The sequence below is a fragment of the Cyrtonyx montezumae genome, unplaced genomic scaffold (assembly GCF_038088225.1).
Source record: "Cyrtonyx montezumae isolate F1298 unplaced genomic scaffold, pur_monq_1.0 scaffold_6, whole genome shotgun sequence".
NCBI classification, from domain to species: Eukaryota; Metazoa; Chordata; class Aves; order Galliformes; family Odontophoridae; genus Cyrtonyx; species Cyrtonyx montezumae.
This window is the reverse complement of record NW_027072067.1, coordinates 14487228-14506226: the sequence shown is the minus strand read 5'-3', so window position 1 is coordinate 14506226 and position 18999 is coordinate 14487228. Positions and strand designations below refer to the sequence as shown.

The following is an 18999-nucleotide window of genomic DNA, read 5'->3' as shown; positions in this document are numbered from 1 at the left end:
TCCATCAAAACTGACAGACTTTTCATTACACTTCAAATCAGTTATTTGTAATTGTTTACCAGTCAAGTCTAATTGTGAAGTGTAACTGCAGCAGCTTGAAAAAAAAATAAATAAATCCCTGTGAACTATTACATAGATGGCAAGTGACTAAAGTCAGAATGTGAGTTGCAAAGATAAGCAATCAAAGTTTTGAGGAAAGCCTCCTAATATCCACAAATCAGTAATTCCAGACATTTTTACAACATGTGCCCGTGCTCACAAGGAAATTGCTCTGTGCTTACCAGTCATAACCAGTTTTGCTTCCCCTCCAAATGGACAAAGATCTGTCTGGTCTGCAATTATGAACCGGTGTCATGATGACATGAAAATGTAATGTTACAGTTGTAACAAAAGCTAATCTAAAGGATCTCAAGGTTTTAATATTTCAATAAGGTTAAAGCAGGAGTGCTAAATTATTTAAGTTCTGGAATAAGATATAAGCACTAGAGCAATATCACATCCATACTCATATCTGTTCATATGCAGAGGTGATATCTACGTGATAAATTGCAGGAGTGTGAGGTAAATTAATTTAGTATGCACTTTGATCACAATACCCTCTCCTGGCCTACTAATCCCCTTCCCAGCAGACTTGCCCTAACATCCCAAATCACTGAACATTTCCATTGCTACCGTTAAAAACAATGTTTTATAGCCTACCTCATCTCCTCCTCACAGGTGTGGAAGTTTTCTTCCTTGAGAAAAATAATAAATGTAAATTAAGCTACAGAAACACATACTGATGGAACCTTTATATCCTCCACTCCCCCACGTTATATATCTATATAAAAGACTTAAAATGAGAACACATCTTCAAATGCTGACAGCTGGAAGAGATGCCGCAATATCTGTATGTGTCTTGGTGGCAGGGGAAAAATGAATCAAGAGCAGATGTATAGTTCTCCAACTAGAATGATTTAATATTATCATTCATTTATTGGCAATACACATCTATATATAATTCCTGGAAAAGCACTAATAGTTTAATCTACAAATGTGCTCACAGTTTGACATTTTCAGGCTATAGACAACTACACGAGAAAAATGCTAATTAATACATCCATCACTGCCAAAAGAAATGTGATGAAACCAAAATGTTTGGCAAGCTTACTGTAAAGAAAACCTGCTACTATCTCAAATCCTCACTCACTGCTGAATAGCACATCTTTGCACCACACCCAAAACCACAGCACAGTGCTGGGCAGATGCACAGCAACAGGAGCCCCAAGCATCCCCTTGATGCCATGGCACACAGGGCTGCCTGCTGGGCAGCTGCACCCTCTTGGGTGGGATTGAACAGCAGATCACCAGGAAAGTTGACTGTTTAGCTTTGAGACTTGCAGATCTTATCACGTATATAAAATATATAGCTCCCCAATACTCCCACAAAAGAAATCTAGATGACAGCAGAGAACTGAAAGCTGAAAATGAGTTGGCTTATGATGAAGTTATGGATATGCATGTAAGCAAGAGCCCCTCAACTACCTCCCACCAATACATCAAAGCTTTGTTTACAGCATGAAGTACACTTACTCAAGCATCAAAAGTTAATAGAAACAGCACACTTTAGGCATTTTCTCCACTTGTGTTGATATACATTTTACAAGTTCTTACAGGAACCATAATTCAACATTAAATAACAAAAAAATACTTACAGAGAAGTGAGAAGAAAAGCAAGACAACTCATATTGCTCTGTGCTTCATACATTTATCAGTTATGATTTTTAAGCGCTTCATTTAGAAAGCACAACCCTTGAGAGCACTGATGGCCAGCTGAGCTTAAAGGTGAAGAAACTAAGAATAAAACAGTTTGGAATAGCCCTGAATAAGAAGGCTTTGCAACAGAACAAAGTCGGACGTCCTTCCTTACAGCATCTTTCCAGAAGTTCCAGTTGCAGAAGGGAGAGATACTTCAGAGAGGAAAGTGTCTAAAACTGGGTCAGATGTTTACTGAGAAATAGTTACGTTAAAAAAAAAAAATCAAAGTACTCAGAGCACCAGAGCAAAATGGAAATTTTTGCATCTTTTTCCTGTTACAAGATATGTATTTTTGTTCTTTTGACATTTACATGCCACGGTAAAAGCAACAAGAAAAGAAATGCGTATAATCCAGCATAAAGACTCACACTTTTATGTCATAAATGCTAAGACATCAAAAGTCTGCACCTTTGCATCATGGCTTACTGTCCTGAAAATGTTCAACAGGATTTTAGTAGGATGACACCATTACCTTGGGCAGACACAGGTACTTTGCAAAACTGAATTGCAAACAAAGTATTTGCTTATTCACTCTATCCACTATCCTCTATAATTTATAGTTATGTAAATCATCGTAGAAAAAAAAAAGGACAGATTTCAAGGGCTGTTTGTTGCTTAATCTCAATTTGTCATGACATAAGAACAGTGTGACAATACAGGTAAAGTCATTCATAATGACACAAAGACCAAACCAACACTCAAACATTCTTAGTTTTCTAACATAAACAACTCTGCCACCTATGAAACCAATCTACATTTTCTATTTGACATGACAAAGGGCCTTGGGGAAAAAATAAGTCATTTCATACCACTAAGAAATTTTTTCTGGCAGAAATGTGGGACTCAGCCATTGAGCTGGGTAGCAGCATGAAAACACATCAGGCACAACTAGGCAGGTATCATACCAAAGCCATATGGCTGCAGAAATGTTGCCTCTGGTGCTGCTGACCAGCCACACTGCTGGCTTCCTGCGTGCTGAACAGGCAGGTTTTCTTCTTAGGAGAGGAAAAACACAAAGTCCATAGTCCAGTGGAAAACAGATTCCAGCCCTTGAATTGAGTTGGCTTTCAGAGATGTGTAAACCACAATGTTAATGATTATATTCTTGACAAAGACACATTTTTTCATTTAGTTTGATATCAAACTTTGGATCCTGATGAAGATGGGATTATTTTTCCTTGGCAGAAATCATGAATTGCATTGAAAGTGGCACACGATCTCTAACAAATTACTGTACAGGTTCTTATCTAAAATTCACTACAGCCATTTATGTCCCCCACAGCACTCCCCTCCCACCTGTCCCCCAAGAAACATTCGTGAAAAAGCTTGAGCAGATACAGTTTAAATAACTGCTATATTCAGTGATTAATATTATAGCACAGACAACACCAGTGCTGATAGATAATCACATTTTCTCCGGAAAAGAAAAACAGCAGTGCTTTGCAAAGCAAAGTTGAGTCTACATAAAAATGACAAAAGTAGATGCTATCACTTAGAGAAAGACATTTCTAATATCAAACCTCAGCTAACCATAAACAAAAACTCCAGAAGAACCAGCTCTTAAAATAAAGCAAGATTCCAGTCTGTATTTCTTCAAGGACACCGAATAAGTGCTACAGCTGTATATTTGGTAAAGAAGGAGCATCGGTCTCAGACATGGATAACTACATCACTCTGACATGTGAAACCAACTCATTGAATTAGCAGAGTTCTGGAGATGACAGAAGTCAGTTACACACTGCAGTAGCACCACAGACATCAGTTTGCCCAAGCTGTGCCTTCGCTCCCCTCTGGTTCCTGCTTCTGTTCTGAGTGGAAATGCAGAGTCCAGGAGCACAGCCCTGAGGCACAGCTCTCGTCTCCTCCAAAAGCAGGCAGAGAAAAATTATGGAATGGAATCATTGAGGCTGGAAAAGACCCTTAAGGTCATCAGATCCAACAATCAGCCCCATGCAAATTAACTAAACTATACCCCTAAGCAACACACCCACACATTTAAATACCTGCAGGGATGGGCTATTCCACCACTGCCCTGAACAGACTGTTCTGATACCTGATCACACTTTCTGTGAAGAACTTCTTGACACCAATCTAAACACCCCCTCCATTTCCACAGTTCAGACCCTGATGTCCCAGCCCAGCAACAGAACAGCTGAAACTCTATGCCCACCTCACACAGAATGGTATCGTAACACCACAGCATTCCTTTTTGGGAAAAAGAAGAGCAGGAAACAAAATAAGAGCATCTCAAATTGGATTCAATACAAAGTACAATTTAAGGAAAGAAGCAGTGCCTTTACTCTGGAACTTTTTTTCCTTAAAAAATAATTTAATCTGGCTGTTCCTTGCTTTTCTTTCAGTGTCTAGAAATCGGACAATTTATTTCAGGTTTTGTTTTCTTTTCCAGTTAGTAAGGAAAACAATTAAATTGCTCTAAACTAATTTTGAAACGTAAACACTGTGCCAAATCAACATTTGATATCTTGCTTTGGCTGTCACATAAAAAAAATTCAATTATTTACACTGCTTTAGTCACACAACAGAAATATTGCTTCGCAAAATGTGGTGTTACCCTGTGCATTCCTCCAGCCTAGGAAAATAAACAATTGTCACAACAGAAATGAAAGTCTGCTACAACACTTTATGCACATAGTAACTCATAACCAAAAGATGTTAAAATTACTTTTATATTAATGCAGCAGTATAGATAAAATCAAGTCCCAGTTTGATTTTCAAGGTCTGACAGAAGCCTCCAGGTACCTTATGAAAGCCAGGTAGTGACCATTGGCTGGAACTGGGCTGCCTTCACACTGCATGAGAGGAAAAAGCTCCAGTGGAAGAGTCCAGTTCACCCCAATTTTAGATGGGATATGGGATTCCTGCTATGCCTCTATGAAAGCTTGAAACATAACACTGATCAAAAGGCATAGAGCACCAGTCCCCACCACACCTTCAACCTTTGTAAATGATCTCACAGGTAAGAGTCTCCCCAGCACCATTCTCTTGGTGAAGATATTCCAGGCCTCAACTCAGAGTAATCCATGCCTTTAGAAGCAACTAAGAGAGCAAAGTTCATTTGCAGCAAGTAGACTGATTCTTTCCCCTCTCATTAAAGAAAGAAAATATGATTATCTTGCCACAGGTTTTTATGCTGCTGTAGCCAGCCTACAAGCATTCTGAGATAACAGCATGCAGTTAACAAGATTTGCAAGTCAGACGTGTTACAAAAATACACTCTAAGTTATGCAGAATTGGTGTTACACTGCCTGCAAGAGATTTGGAAGCATTGCACTCTGGTTGGAAGCACAGCCATGGAGAGATAAACATACTTAAAACAGAAATCTTCTTGTCCAAAGACAAGCCCAGCCTTCTCATCTCCTGAAGGAAGCAATTAAGCAAGAAGTGGAAAGTTGCACATTGAAGCCAATAGAACACTGCCCATCTGCACGTGCTGAGTCCCTTTTCAGCTGAGAACAGGAACACAGGGAAGAAAATCTACCGCATTTTACAACTTGTTTGTCAATTGAGCTACAGTAAGTGAACGTGAAGGCTCTTTACACCTCACAGCTGGGGCAGTCAGATAGATTATAGCTTAACCACCATGAAAGTTTAAGCTGCTGTGAAGTTGGCTTACACTAAAACACTTGATTTCACGAAAAGAAAAAAAAAAGCCTTCATGATCCTCACTCAGCTCACAGCAATGTTTGCACTTACTCACCAAGCCATGCTGAGGTTGCTCAGGGACAGTGTGCCTGCCATGAGTAACAGATAAGGAAGTTGGGAGGATGGACCCTCTGGCAGTCACCAGATGCTCATTTAAGAAACAGAACAACAGCAACTCCACTACCATAAATACATCCATGATGGAGATCTCTCAGTATCCTCAAGTGGTGCAATGCTAGATGCCATGGTAGTATCACACATGGGGAACAGCTGTCCCATAGTTGGGCAAAAAGGTAAAGAAATGTCTCAAACAGAAAAACAGATGCTGCTTTGGGTGCTTTCTTCACAGCAAACATTGATGATCCAGAGATCTGCATGTGCTGTCAGCATATGGATATTCTTGCAACAATGATCTACAGGATTTCATTTTAAACTCCATATGAATTTCCTCAAACAGACTTTGATTCATAGATTCTGCCAGGACAGAGGGATTATCCCTTCTCACCTGTTAAAGTGCACAGCCCCTCAAAGGCAGGGAGTTGCACTCTAAAGACATAATCCTTATCAGATGAACTGCAGCGTAACTGTGATACTACGCTGTACTTTGCATCTCTAGATACTATAGATTATTATTATAGGTTATTCTGAAAGATTAGAAAACAAAAGAACAAGCAAATAATTCAGTTTACATAGTAACTTAGTTCAAGGGAGACTCGCACAGCCTCAGCTTCAGAAGAAGATCATGACTGATAGAAAAAGAAACTGCTTGATACCCTAACTGTATGCACAAAGCACATCATCATGAAACGCTGTGCAGCTCAAAGCCAATACAAATTTAATCTGAAAAGTTAAGGAACTCTTTTACCAGGAGAAACCATCAAATGACTCACACAGAAAACAGAAATTCCTTCCCCTTTAATTTGTGCCTATTTTTATCCCCAGCATTTGTTGATTCACCTAGCCTGACCAGTACACTTATTTCTACAGCAATATCGTGACCTCGGCAAGGTGTCTTGACTTTACTATAACGTCAAACCAGTGGAAAAAATTGGGGATGTAAAGGTTGAAGGTCTGATTCCTGCACTAATACACAAATCCAAGCATAGAGGGTAAAATACAAACCAAAGCCATAAGCTGCAGCAATTTCCTTTGTGCACAGTCTGTTGTAGGAGCAGGAACAAAACGTGTTAACTTTTCCCACTGGAAAATCCTGATTCATAGAAACAGTCTTTCCTGTGGGTGAAAAAAATAGTTATAGATCATATTTTCCTGACTGTGTTAGAAAATACCGTTAACAAAATTTTGTGTCAATGTCAGAAAATGAAAATTATCTTCTGTGTCAAATCTTTTTTCCCCAAATAGAAATGGTTGAAACTATATAGAACAAGATACATATTTATCAAATTGGGATGAATTCAAGTGTAATTTTGCTGCTGATGCCTCTCATCCAGGTGCATCAACTCTGAAGAGGAGTTTTACAGAACCTTTTAGGAAAGTGAGAGTCTTAAGAGCGTACATAAAAGAAACCAATTTAAATGGAGATATCTAGAAAGAAAATAAATTGAGGGGGTGGGTGAAGAATAAACGTGGTTAAAAACTTATAGAGAGCAGCAGCCAGTCTGACTACACTGAGGACCTTCCATTAATTCACAGCCTCTGTGCCTGGTGCTCTCCTAAGGGTGTTAACACCATGTGCTCACTGTTCACAGCCTGCTCCCAGCCAGGGCATCTTCAAATTCCCTTTTGAACAACTGCATTCTCCAACACTTCCTCATAGCACTCTTTAAGTAGAAACCTTGGCAAAACCCACATTTGTCTTTTAGCACTCTACAGAGTCTAAAGTAGGCTTATAATGAAGTTGGAGTAACAAATACAAGCAGGAGATAAATAACTGTCAACTCATTCAGTTCCATAAGTTATCAATGGAAGAATAGCAGTAAACAAACTTTATTCTCAGGGATAAAAGAAACACAGAAAGTTTCTGGCCAAGACAATGAGGAAGAGTGTCACCTCCAGAGTCACTGGAGCACCTCACTTGGCTGCTCACCCACACACAGTGTGCTGTGAAAACAGGGATACGCATGGTGGAGTATCACTCAGGGGCATCTTGATGTCTCCTTCACCATGAGTGAACATCTTTTCCACTGCAGGTACAGATAGGCATTAATAGGATGAAGACATTCTGCCACTGTGTAGCCTTGAGAAATCTTGGAGGAAGCACAGACACCTTTTCAATTAGTAGGGAATACCAAACATATTACACATTACAGTTCCCTTAGAATTTTTTAATCTTATGGAAATGAACAGGAAGAGTGTTGCCTTACAATCAGGTATTGAATTGACTCATTTATGGCCTGCTATCCATGGCGTTTGGACCTCATTAATTTTCTCTTCCAAAGTTAGCATTCAGAAACTCTCAGGCTTTTGTCTATTCCCATCAACAAGACATTTGCATGCACTAATCTACTACAAATGGTTTCATCTGATCCACATTGTATTTTTTTGCCTGCCAACTAAAAAGATAATAGAATTACCAAGAAAAGATAAATTAAAACCAAAGGAGTCACATTTTTTGAAGAAGCTCAAAACAAAGTTCCAATAAACACCACCTGGACAGCAGAATTTGCAGAGAAAGAGTTGAAGTTTCAGCCATGGAAAGCCAGTTTCTAAAACACAGCTTTTCTTCACAGGTCGTTAAAGCCACACAAAAATACAATATTACTACAGAAATAATTATACCACAGATGTGGGAGCTGGCTTGGATGCAATCATTCTCTGTCAAAACGTGCACTGGCACACTGAAACCAATTACAAACTCATTTGTGGACCTCTTATCTTCAACTCATCTCTTCAGTTTCCATTTCCATGCACAATGGTGCCCTTTTGGCTGACTTACCACTCAAATTCAAAAGCATCCCATGGAAGTAGACAAAAAGTTCTTCATGAGTAAATAACACTCACAGTGAAGAACTTTAGCATAGACATAGTGGCTGATAGATTTAACCAAGATTTTAGTTAAGACCAATACTATTGGTCTCTATTGCAATAGCAGACCAAAAGAAGCTGATTTTAGGGGGGTGGGGAATAAAAAATGAGAGCAATTTCTTGCAACAAAAATCCTCCTTTATGTTCAGTGACTCTGCATACTAAAACAAGAGTGGTATCTAGAACACCAGAACTTCTTTGAGCTTGCTTTGGCACTGAATCTGTCTAAAGTCATAGCTGTTATTGATTATTTCTCTTCAGCATTTATGGAAAAGAGTGCTAAACAATAAGTTCCCTTCATTTATTCATGTCCTATTAAAAAACAAGCATACTAATCAATGAAACTGATTTTCCAAATAAACTATTCTTGCTTGCTCCCAAACACTTAATTAAACACAATTAACTCCCGTTTGCTTTGGCAGCCAATTAATGCCATGATCAAATAAATAGACTCCATGAGAAAATATTATAATTAATAAATCCCTAACAATACAGAATATTACACTGAAGCTTTGCTTGACAAAAAATCTTAATAGCATTTTTAGTACCATTAACAAGGACACTAAAAAATAGTTTTATCAAATGTGCAGTGTAGGTCCTGAGACCCTTACTTGACCTACACAGCCTGCTGGCTGCTGACATATTTTGCATCAGGACTTGAAAGGCCCAGCTCCCTGCTTCCCAATGATGCAGCATGTACAATCAGAGGTGTTTCCCAATCAAGTCCTCCATCTGTCTGGCTTTCACTCACTTGCAAGTTAAGTACAAAAGAGATTTCAACTCATTCTATCTAGTAGATTTACAATAAAAGCACTTGATTTGTCACCTACTGTACATAAACCATTGATCTAATAGAAGCATTGGACCATGTAAGACAGATTAAATGTGTATTTTTACTGGAACCAGCAGCTCTCCTGAAAACAAGGAAACAAGCTTACCATTTAATCTGCGTTTTAACTGCCTATTGCATGACATACAACCCCACACAACGCCTACAGCTTGCAGGAAAAACATTAAGACTCAATTTATAGAAATTTCAGCCTGCATGACTTTCAGTGGGAACTGCTAGTACAGATCAGTTTTCTCCCACATTCAGTGTCAAGACACCACAATGAGAGAAATATTAAAGAAATTCAGCCATCTCAGACAACAGGCTGGCCCTGTGTCCGGCTTCACTTGATGGTTCTGAAGGGATAAGTGACCCCCAGGCCTTGGAAGAACACTCCTTTGGGCAGTGCAGAACCTACCCAGTACCTTTACAGGGTAAGCCATAAGAGTGCACTGAACTCCAGAAATGCTCAGGAACAGATGGGTGTCTACCACTGAAGTAGATGGTGCTGGGATCACACCAAGCGTTTAGGGGTTGATTCTTAAAATCGTTTGCTAATATCAACCAAAAACGTGCAAGGTCCTTCCTATGTCCCACCAATTCAATTCCCAAGCACATCTGGTTTTTGGCTTTCTTGTTTGTTGGGTTTTATTTCTTTTTGTTTTTAACCCTATCAAAGGAAAATAAGGATTACTATGGAATACTATGAACGACTATTATAAACTAATAGGCACAGTGATCTTATCACTGGAGAAGTGAGCTTCCAAGGACAGCAAGACAGGTTTCTTCACCAAACGCAAAGAAAAGGGGGAAGACTGCTGTTCTGAAAGGAATACAGAAGGTATGTGTGAGAGAGAGAGATGTCAGATAATCTTCTAAATAGAGCATAGAAATATGAGTCACAAATACATACATGGGGCTTTGTAACTTCATTCAGCTTAATTTACACCCCCCAATTCCCCATTGTGCATCATTGACTGAGTCTAATAAATTTAGAGCCCAACTGTGCTGTAGTCATAGCTGTGCCTGCCTGGAGCACAATGAAAAGAAGTCTCCAGCACTGCTACCATGCAAAAAAAAGGAAAGTAAGTCTAGCTGGAGAAAGCTGTTCTATACAGAGCATCTGGAAATGGCAAAAATGCTGAATCCCATCAGGAAAATAAATCTTGCTCACAGCAAAGGTTGATTTCATAGCAGCACAGAAAAGAAAACATTCAAAGAAATCCAAAGATTGTAAGAAGGATAGGATAAAACAATATAAAATTTAATGGGAGAAAAGACGCCTATCTTACAATGAAATGCACTTGGATATTGCCTTATAAAATATAAATGAGTCTTGGATTTAAGCAGGCTAATCATTAAAGGCAGACTTCTGATGTTATCAGCAGAAATACTTCTGTGCAGAGCAAACTGTATTGCCTTTGGGGGTTATATTTGTAGGTGCCAAGTTTTCCTTCGAGCTCAACCACCACAGTATGAATTTTCACGGTCTTTAAAACCGTGACAGTGAGCTACAAATAGTACAGAGCATCGAGTGGTCCCCTCCATGACTCATGGAGCCCCAGGGCAGCCCCAGAAGGGTAAGGCACTGCATTCAGAGGGGATTTTTATCCAGCAGAGGTACGTGCCGTGCTCCCACCACCATGACTGCCCATAGAGATATTTAAGGGGTACTTGAGGTGGAATGGGCAGGGGGTAGCAAACTGGAGCACAGAGAAATTGCAACAACCAGACCTACAAGAGACACAGGTCTCTGACAATACCACTGTCAGCACCCTGGGCTCCAGCTGTCACACAATGGGACAGCAATGCTCACAGCAGCTCGTGGAGCCACATTGTGCGCAGCAGGTATCCAGTGCCCATCATACACATTGGCCATGCTGTTCTTCACAGCCCATCGAGCTGCAACACCTGCTCCCCACAGCCCACGTTACCTCCCTGGATCAGAAATAAAACAGTTCAGCAGCGTGACCAGTGACAGCTTTCCACCACCTGCAAGCAAGACACACACCCATCTCAGGTGAGGGAGAGAGGCATTCTCCTGCCATCCATTTTCCATCAGGCACCATATGCACTGTGGCAGTGCGGCAGACCCTCTCCCCTCTATCTGATATAGAAAAGACCATTCAAGTTCACAGGCCCTGAAACATTGCCAAGTCTCTGGATGCAAACACCCCATATAGCCATGTTTCTCTTATTTGAATGTTTGACTCCTCAAAAATCACACCTGTAATAAAGCCTGCTGTTGTCAACAAGTACATTGCACAAGATTTGCAAGCAACTCTTACTATGCTGGCAGCAGCCCTACCTCAGTGTGTTCCTCCACACGTACCAAATATATTGTGTGGGACCAGGAAACACAGTAAGTACCTCCAGGCTGAATTGCTTTACATTGCACATTGTAATTACACATTTTCAAGAACGGATTGTGAAGACCAAAGGTGTAAAACAGAAAGGTATTGAGAGAGAAAGAAGAATTCCAACAAGCACCTGTAGGATACCAAGCAGGGTACTCAGGTTTGTCTGATTCAGAATCAATTGATGTGTGTATACACACACGATGTTTCAAGTGTATTTACTGACATAAATGAGAACTGAATCAGGTGTTAGAGCTACCTGCTTTTTTCAGTTAACACAGCATGAAGCGCCAGTTGCCAAATTGCATGTCCATAAGCTGATGTACTGCACACAGGTGGAGTAATTGTGTACCATAATGGATACTGCATACTAAAAGCAAAAACTTGCATTCCCACCATGTGATTAATGGAATGTAATTCTCACAGAAATCGTACACTTATGTATTAACTACCTAGTCCTAGATCTGCCCCTACCAACACTAAGAGCAAAAACCCGGTTATATTCATTTTCCAAATCTCATTTGGCAAGTAGAAAACATTCTATTCACACTTCAATGAGGAATGAGATTCAGACCAACATTCTTCCCAGCCTGTTTTGAACTGAATAGCCACATATTTAGAGCACGTGAAAACGTGGTCTTTTGAAATGGGAAAATATGCAGTTTCCTCCCACGGCTATAAAAACCAGTGGGAAGGCCAAGATCAGGACAGAGATTTTTTGCTCACAGTCACAGACTCGGGTTTCTGCAAAATGCTGTCTAAGATGCTCAGAACAGTAAGGTTGATGATCATTGTTAACTTGTGCAGAATCGCTTTGATAGAGATTTTCTTCCCCACAGTATGTAGTAAAGAGATTTCTTGAGATGATTTTTTAATGGGCACACCATTAACAACTGACACAATAAAATATACTTCCATATTTAGAAGACTTAGATTCTAGCCATCCTTGATTCAGTCTGTGGCTGCTTCCTCTGAATTAACTTATTTTTAATTAACATATTTGCAAATGTCAGCATTGCTATAGTAAGTACATGCTTCTGCCTATGTCTGCCACACATCTTTATGCTGTATGCAAGACTAACCCAGCGGCCTTAATATGTAGTTAATTATCTTGCATGGACTTACAGGCTCCAGTGTGCTTTCCTGTGTTTTTAAGCAAACACATGGCCAATATTGTCCACTGCGATTCTGTGCTAGCTAACGATCCTGACTGGGTGCAAGACATTCCTCATTTATGAACAAAGCCAGAAAATTTGCACACTAGGCAAGTTTTCAAAATTTTTTTTCCTAAATTAAAAATAATAAGCCAAGACCCTTTGCTTTTTTAATATCTCATTTTCCTGCCAAATGCCAGCATCTAGTCTCTGCCTCTGGGGCAGAGTCAATACTGTCAATCAGATGATCAATGGACTATCACAGGCACTCGGCTAACTCTGCAAATCACAACCTGTCCACTCTAATCCTCAGGCCAATTCAACAGCTCTACAACCGTCTGCATCTTACAGCCTAAAACGGCCAATGTGGAATTCTTCTCATTACTGCCAGTTCTTATTAAATCACACAGAAATGACATGCTTCTAAAAATGAAGGCTTTTTTTTCCTCCCCATGAAGTTATTTCCTGCAAATGCTTTCATACATCCTTTGTCTAACAATTTTCATGAAAATGAAAATTACTCATTAAAACACTGCAGACAACTGCGTGTATTACTCAAGGGGGATCACACTGCAAAGGTGTTCAGCTAGTTTACTCCAAGTAAGATCTTCAGATTCTACAGAAAAGAACCCAAAAACCCAACCTGCCCCTCTCACTTGTCTCAACTAAAAAGGAAGACACCATCACTTGAAGGCACTTAACAGCAGCACTGAAACTTTTCATTGCGTTAATGAGACAAGGAGGAATTCATGGACAGGTACAGACAGCACAGAGTAATCCATCTTAAAATCAAGCAATATTTACTATCCTCTCACTAGCTGTGCCCTCCTGCCAACATTTCACAGAAAATATAGCTCCAGTCAATTACAAACACTGTCACGTAAAATGGTTTGCCACATTTGTTTTCAGGTTTGTACCTTCTGCCAAGTCATCTAACCGAATAAAGGCTTGAATTATAAGACTGCATACTAGATCAAAAAGAAGCTTTAAACTTCTGTGATTGCACACTGTGTGTAGAAATCTATTTCAATCCATTCAGATGCTTAAGTAAGTTTCAGGAAGAGAACAGAAAAGAATAAGGTCAGAAATACCTGATCATAAACTATATCACCCTTGATTTCCAGTGTTTCAAAATGGGATTAACCGCAGTGCTACAGATAGGTATAGTCACTGCATTAATCCACTGAGTTCAGTTCAAGTTTATTATGCTAAATCCACTCCATGAGGATTTTATCTTTTAACAGCACCTTCTCGTGCTCAGTGAGACTTCTATTCATCAAGTATGAGAAGCACACAAATCTACCTCCTTCATCATCTTGTACCAAAGTAACCCCACCACAGAGCTGAGCAGCTCCAAATTGTTCTTATCCTAGGTAACAAAGAAGCTCTATGGAAGATCACAAACTGAAGGAAAAGGTATGCTGAGCATGCTATTGATTACAGCTATATTTGCTGTAAGTTGAAATTTCATATACCAAATATAAGATTACTGAAATTATGTATTGGTTCATCTGCATCTTTTTTTTTTACTCATTTTTATTTAGCTGAACATTTTAATCTTACTTACACAGTGACTAACTAAAAGTAAATGACGCATTTCTAATATTATAAATATGAAAAATAGGGTGTGCTCAGGGACTGCAGTTGAATACATTAAAATCACTCAGTTTGCTAATTAACATTTCCATCCCTTTTATATACAACCTTCTGCATTCAGTTGGAGGATTGCAAATCCACTGTCTTATAAAAAAACACTGTCTTGATTCTCTGTTGTGACAGAGGAAATTGCCCAAAATCTGGAACAGTTCCCCTAAAGGACATTTGCTTGTTGGTTCTTCCCAGGTGCCACACAATCTGAATCAGAGGTGAACATCGTGTCAAATTCCACTCATCTATCAGTGTAGTGGATTATTTCTTGAGAGACTGAAATTGGCTGCCTGGGATCAGAACACCATCAATCTTGTTCACGTAGGGTGCAGGGATGCTTCCTGAGAAAGGCTCGCAAGAGAAAAAGCTGGGCTGTTTCTAAGTAGGTGATGAGGCAGCTGTAAAACCTTCACTCTATCTGTATCACATCTCTGAGCAAAAGATTTTGTCATATTTCACATTTCCCCAACACTTGGTATGCACTCAGTGTCTCACTGTTCTTGCCTCATAAAGGAGGCAATTTTTCAAGCTTAGGCAAATGTTGCAGAGTTCTGAATGTGTCCAGCTCATTTTTTCTCATAACGTCACTTTGTTCCAACCGATTTTGCAAAACAAGATTACATTTTCCTTTCACCTATCTGTTTAGCTGCACCCTTCTTTCTTATTTCCTCCACTGGAGGACAGATTCAAATCACCAGGAATAGCACTCACAATTGTGTCGTAACTAATATTTTTATCATTTCTCTGCAAGTGCCAAGAACTTCGCCACTCAGACTTCAAAGACTCAAATTTGCAGTGGCAGCTGGTAAAGATGATAGTATTAGATTAACTAGTAGCTACTCAGAACTGATCTATCAGAGACTTAGGTCTATTCTTCTGTACTATGCATATTTTACTACAAGGAAACTAAACTACACCAAGAAGGAAGATCTAAGACTTTCAGACAAGGGAAACAGCTGGGAAAACTTTGGGTTGGTAAAAATCTGCAGTTCAAGGCAGGATTGCTTTGAAGGTAGGTCATTAGATTAAGAAAGGTATTTAAAAAAAATCTAAGTATCTTTATTAAATATTAAATGGTGCATCATTGTAAGTTAACATTTCCCATCTTCCATTTCTTAAGCTCTTAAGACCTCTCCCTCCTTTCTGTGGATCTAGATTTGTAATACACCACACTGAGCATCTAAATTTAGCCAGATGATAATACTGCTCTAGAATATGCCAAGTCCTTAATTTTTAAACACAGCTCATTCTTGTCAAAGCACAGCAGTCAGAAAATTAACAATGGATTTCTATCAATAAAAAAAAGAAGTGCAATAAAACTAATGCGCAGTCTCTATGGATCACAGAGTGACTGAGTTTTCCACTGCAGACCTGTGGGACCAACTCCGACCTTACATGTGTTTAACTCCATGAGAAGACAGGTCCAAACTCTGAGCTACATGCCCACTTCCTCATCAATTTTGAGCAGTAAATTGGAGAATCTTAGAAGAGCTCTCTCCTCAGTTACACCGAGGCAAACTCCCAACCTCTTGAGATCGATGAAGACTGAGGAGACAGGGTACCAGCATTTCAAATAGCAAAACCTTGTTCAGCCTGGGCTTGAAACCGCAAACAAAGTTACCCCAAACTGCTGTTACAATATTTCTGAGTTGTACACCCACTCCAGAACTGTTTGAAAGGGCAAGAAGAGTAGATAGAAATAAGGACAGAAACTAAGCCATTGCCCAGAATGAGATTCCCATGTAGGGAAGTTGTTAGAAAACAGCCTTTAACTTAAAAATTCTAACACCAGATTGGCAAATCACAACACTTGACCAAAAAACAAACAAACAAAAAAACTCTGTAACATGAAGGCAAACAACTTAGAAAAGTTAAGAGAGAAAATGAATTTTTATGATTATTCAGTCATTCATCAAGACAGACGTGATCACGACAGAAAGCCTGTAATCTTTGATCAACTGTGGGATGCTGTCAGTCCTACCTGGTCTGTGCAGGTGATGCTGCTGGAAAGTGTGATGGAGGGATCCCTGACAGAGCAGCATTGCACAGGCACTTATCCACAAATACAGGACCCAGGACATTGCAGAGACCACTGCCATTCTCTAAACAAAATATTAGACAGACATTATTATCCATTGCCTTGCAGTACATAGAATAGTCAGCTTCCATTACAACAGTACTGTTATTTCTCTACTTCTTTTGTTAAAAATCTTTTGTTTCCTGCCTATTTCCCCCCCTGCAGGATGTAATTGTCATACAACAAAGGTCACATCCAAAAAAGGACAGTTGATGTAACACTATGTCAGCACAGGAGCCAGGATAGCTTTAATAATTCAGTAACAAAAATGAAACTGTAATGATCTGAGGACTAGGGAAAAAAAAGGCTGGGAAATATTCCGCACACTGGTCCAGTGTCTAATTTACAGCTGGGGGGAATTGCAAGACTAGATTAAAAAAAGGATGTCCACACAGCATCAAAACTAATTTAAACACCTTGTAGACAGGCATGTAATGTTATCAGGCATCAAGACATTTCAGAAGTGTTCCACTTTGAAGACCGGGAGGCTCATTCTGCCCAGAAGGTAACAGATTATTGTTTTTGACTTTTGTGAGCATTAATTTTTAATTATGATGCTGTCTGCTAAAGAAAGTAATCGTTTCTCAGAATGATCCTCTAATCCCCAAGTACAGCCAGCTTTCTTTTGTTTGACCTGAGCGTGCACAGGGACCAGCCCATCTGTATTCTGCATTTCATGCACTCTATAAAAGGTCTGTTCTCTTTCACAAGGCAGATTGTGACCAAATTTTACAGAAACTCTTATTGCAAAGGCAAAGAGCACTTTGTTTCTGTCTCCCAGCCCTGAGACACTCGGGCAAGCAGTGCACGCGATCGAGCGTTTCCATACTCATATTTGCTATTGTATTAGCTGCCTGAATTTTCCTGACTCTTCAACTTCAGCAGATCTTTCCCAATGCCTGTGAGGATCTGGAAGTTTGCAAGGCTCAGCTACGCTACACATCGTCCGGTTCCCTTAACAACACCTTCTGCTGCATTACATATTGCTAAATTAATCAAACTTGAGGCACTCTCCTTATTCAGCCAATGACATGATGCCATTTTCTATCTAATAATCCAATCAGCTGAACGTCATTTTCACAGAGAAAGGAAGACTTAAAGATTAAATGTCTTGCATAGAAAAATGGTGCCTTTACACAAAAATGTCAAAGTAAGAATTCTGTGTGATCCATTGGAGGGTACTGCAGCAGGAAAAAATCAGCAGCATTAAAGGAGAGAAACTCAGTATCAAAAAAAAAAACAAAAAACACATGCATGGAAATATATTTTCCCCCGAATTTTAAAGGAGCAGATACAGCCTCTGGGAGAATTCAAGGCTAACTGGCAGGAGAGAGCCACATGAACTGGCAAGTCTAATTAATAGCAAACAGCAAAGCACTGTTTTGATCAGCGTGAGGCTCTTCCTTCCCCCATTCGGAGTACACGAAGCTCTACTCAGCATATAGTTGGTTTCATTTCTGACTGATTATTTCCCTGTATACGGTGCACTCTGCTCCTCTCCTCAAACCTAATTCCCTTGCAAAGGGGACTCAGACCCCTCAGCTCAGGGAGCTCCCAGCAGGCTTCCCGTGGCTGCAGGAATTAACACTGCTCTGTGGTGCTTGGTGTGCCCATGCTTTTTACACTTGGGAGAGGTGACTCCCACACACCAGGTTTGTTTCAGGTAATTTTAACCAAACTTCTAAAATCCTGGACAAAAAGCAGAGCCAAGCCAAACTTTCACAGCCTGCTCATGTTCCCAGCCACATGGACAGCAGACTTGCTGAACCCACTCTATTTTTTAGTGCTCTCTATTTCTACATTTTTCAAACCTTTCTCAAACTGTTCTATTGTAAACTACCTCTTCTCAAGCCCCAGTATTTCCTACAAACATTTCTTCTCACTCTCATATGTCAGCACTTATCACACACAGTTCTACACACAGATATCTCATCGTTATTAATAAACACAGTGGCAAGTACTCCTCCCATTATTATCTGATGAGTTCCAGATCTGCTTTCTGAATTCTAAATCCTAAAGAAGCTCCTTACCTGAGTAATCCAGCCAAGAGCAAAGCACTCTATTAGTGTTCATTGGAAAGGTCTAACACTTTTTAAAATCCATCTGTACCACAATAAGGGATAGTTAATAGCCTCCCAATAATCTTCTTTATCAGGATTATGAGGAAAAAAAAAAATCTCTTGTTACAAATCCTGTTCCCAGAGTAAAGACGACATCTGAGCTCTCAAGCACTGCCGTCAGAAAAGTGGCCGAGGTTTGAGGGGTGGAAACCTTCTCATTTTCACCTTTAAATCATCTCCTAGCATCACCTTCTGCTTGATGAGACCTCTGAAGCGATCTTGAGACAATTTGCAGCTTCCAGGCTACTTAAGGACGAGGAGCAGTTCGTGTTTAAAGACGGAGCAGCTTCACTCCAGCGCGGGCAGTGCAGAGCCGGGCAGCTGTACGCACACTGCTATAGGATGCTGGAAGTACCGGAGCCTATTTCAG

The 18999-nt window shown here is 39.9% G+C and overlaps 1 protein-coding gene across 1 annotated transcript in view; it reads right to left on the bottom strand.

The window, feature by feature from the left end:
• The window catches only part of TAFA1 (TAFA chemokine like family member 1), a 196099-nt gene extending 177476 nt beyond the window's left edge, over nucleotides 1-18623 (bottom strand). Inside the window, exons 1-2 of the mRNA XM_065749578.1 lie at nucleotides 18540-18623; nucleotides 16414-16534 (exon numbers count right to left, since the gene is read on the bottom strand). Of these exons, the coding sequence (XP_065605650.1) occupies nucleotides 16414-16531 (118 nt within the window). The 5' untranslated portion in view covers nucleotides 16532-16534; nucleotides 18540-18623. The remainder of the gene's footprint in view (nucleotides 1-16413; nucleotides 16535-18539) is intronic.
• Between the last annotated feature and the right edge of the window lie 376 nt (nucleotides 18624-18999).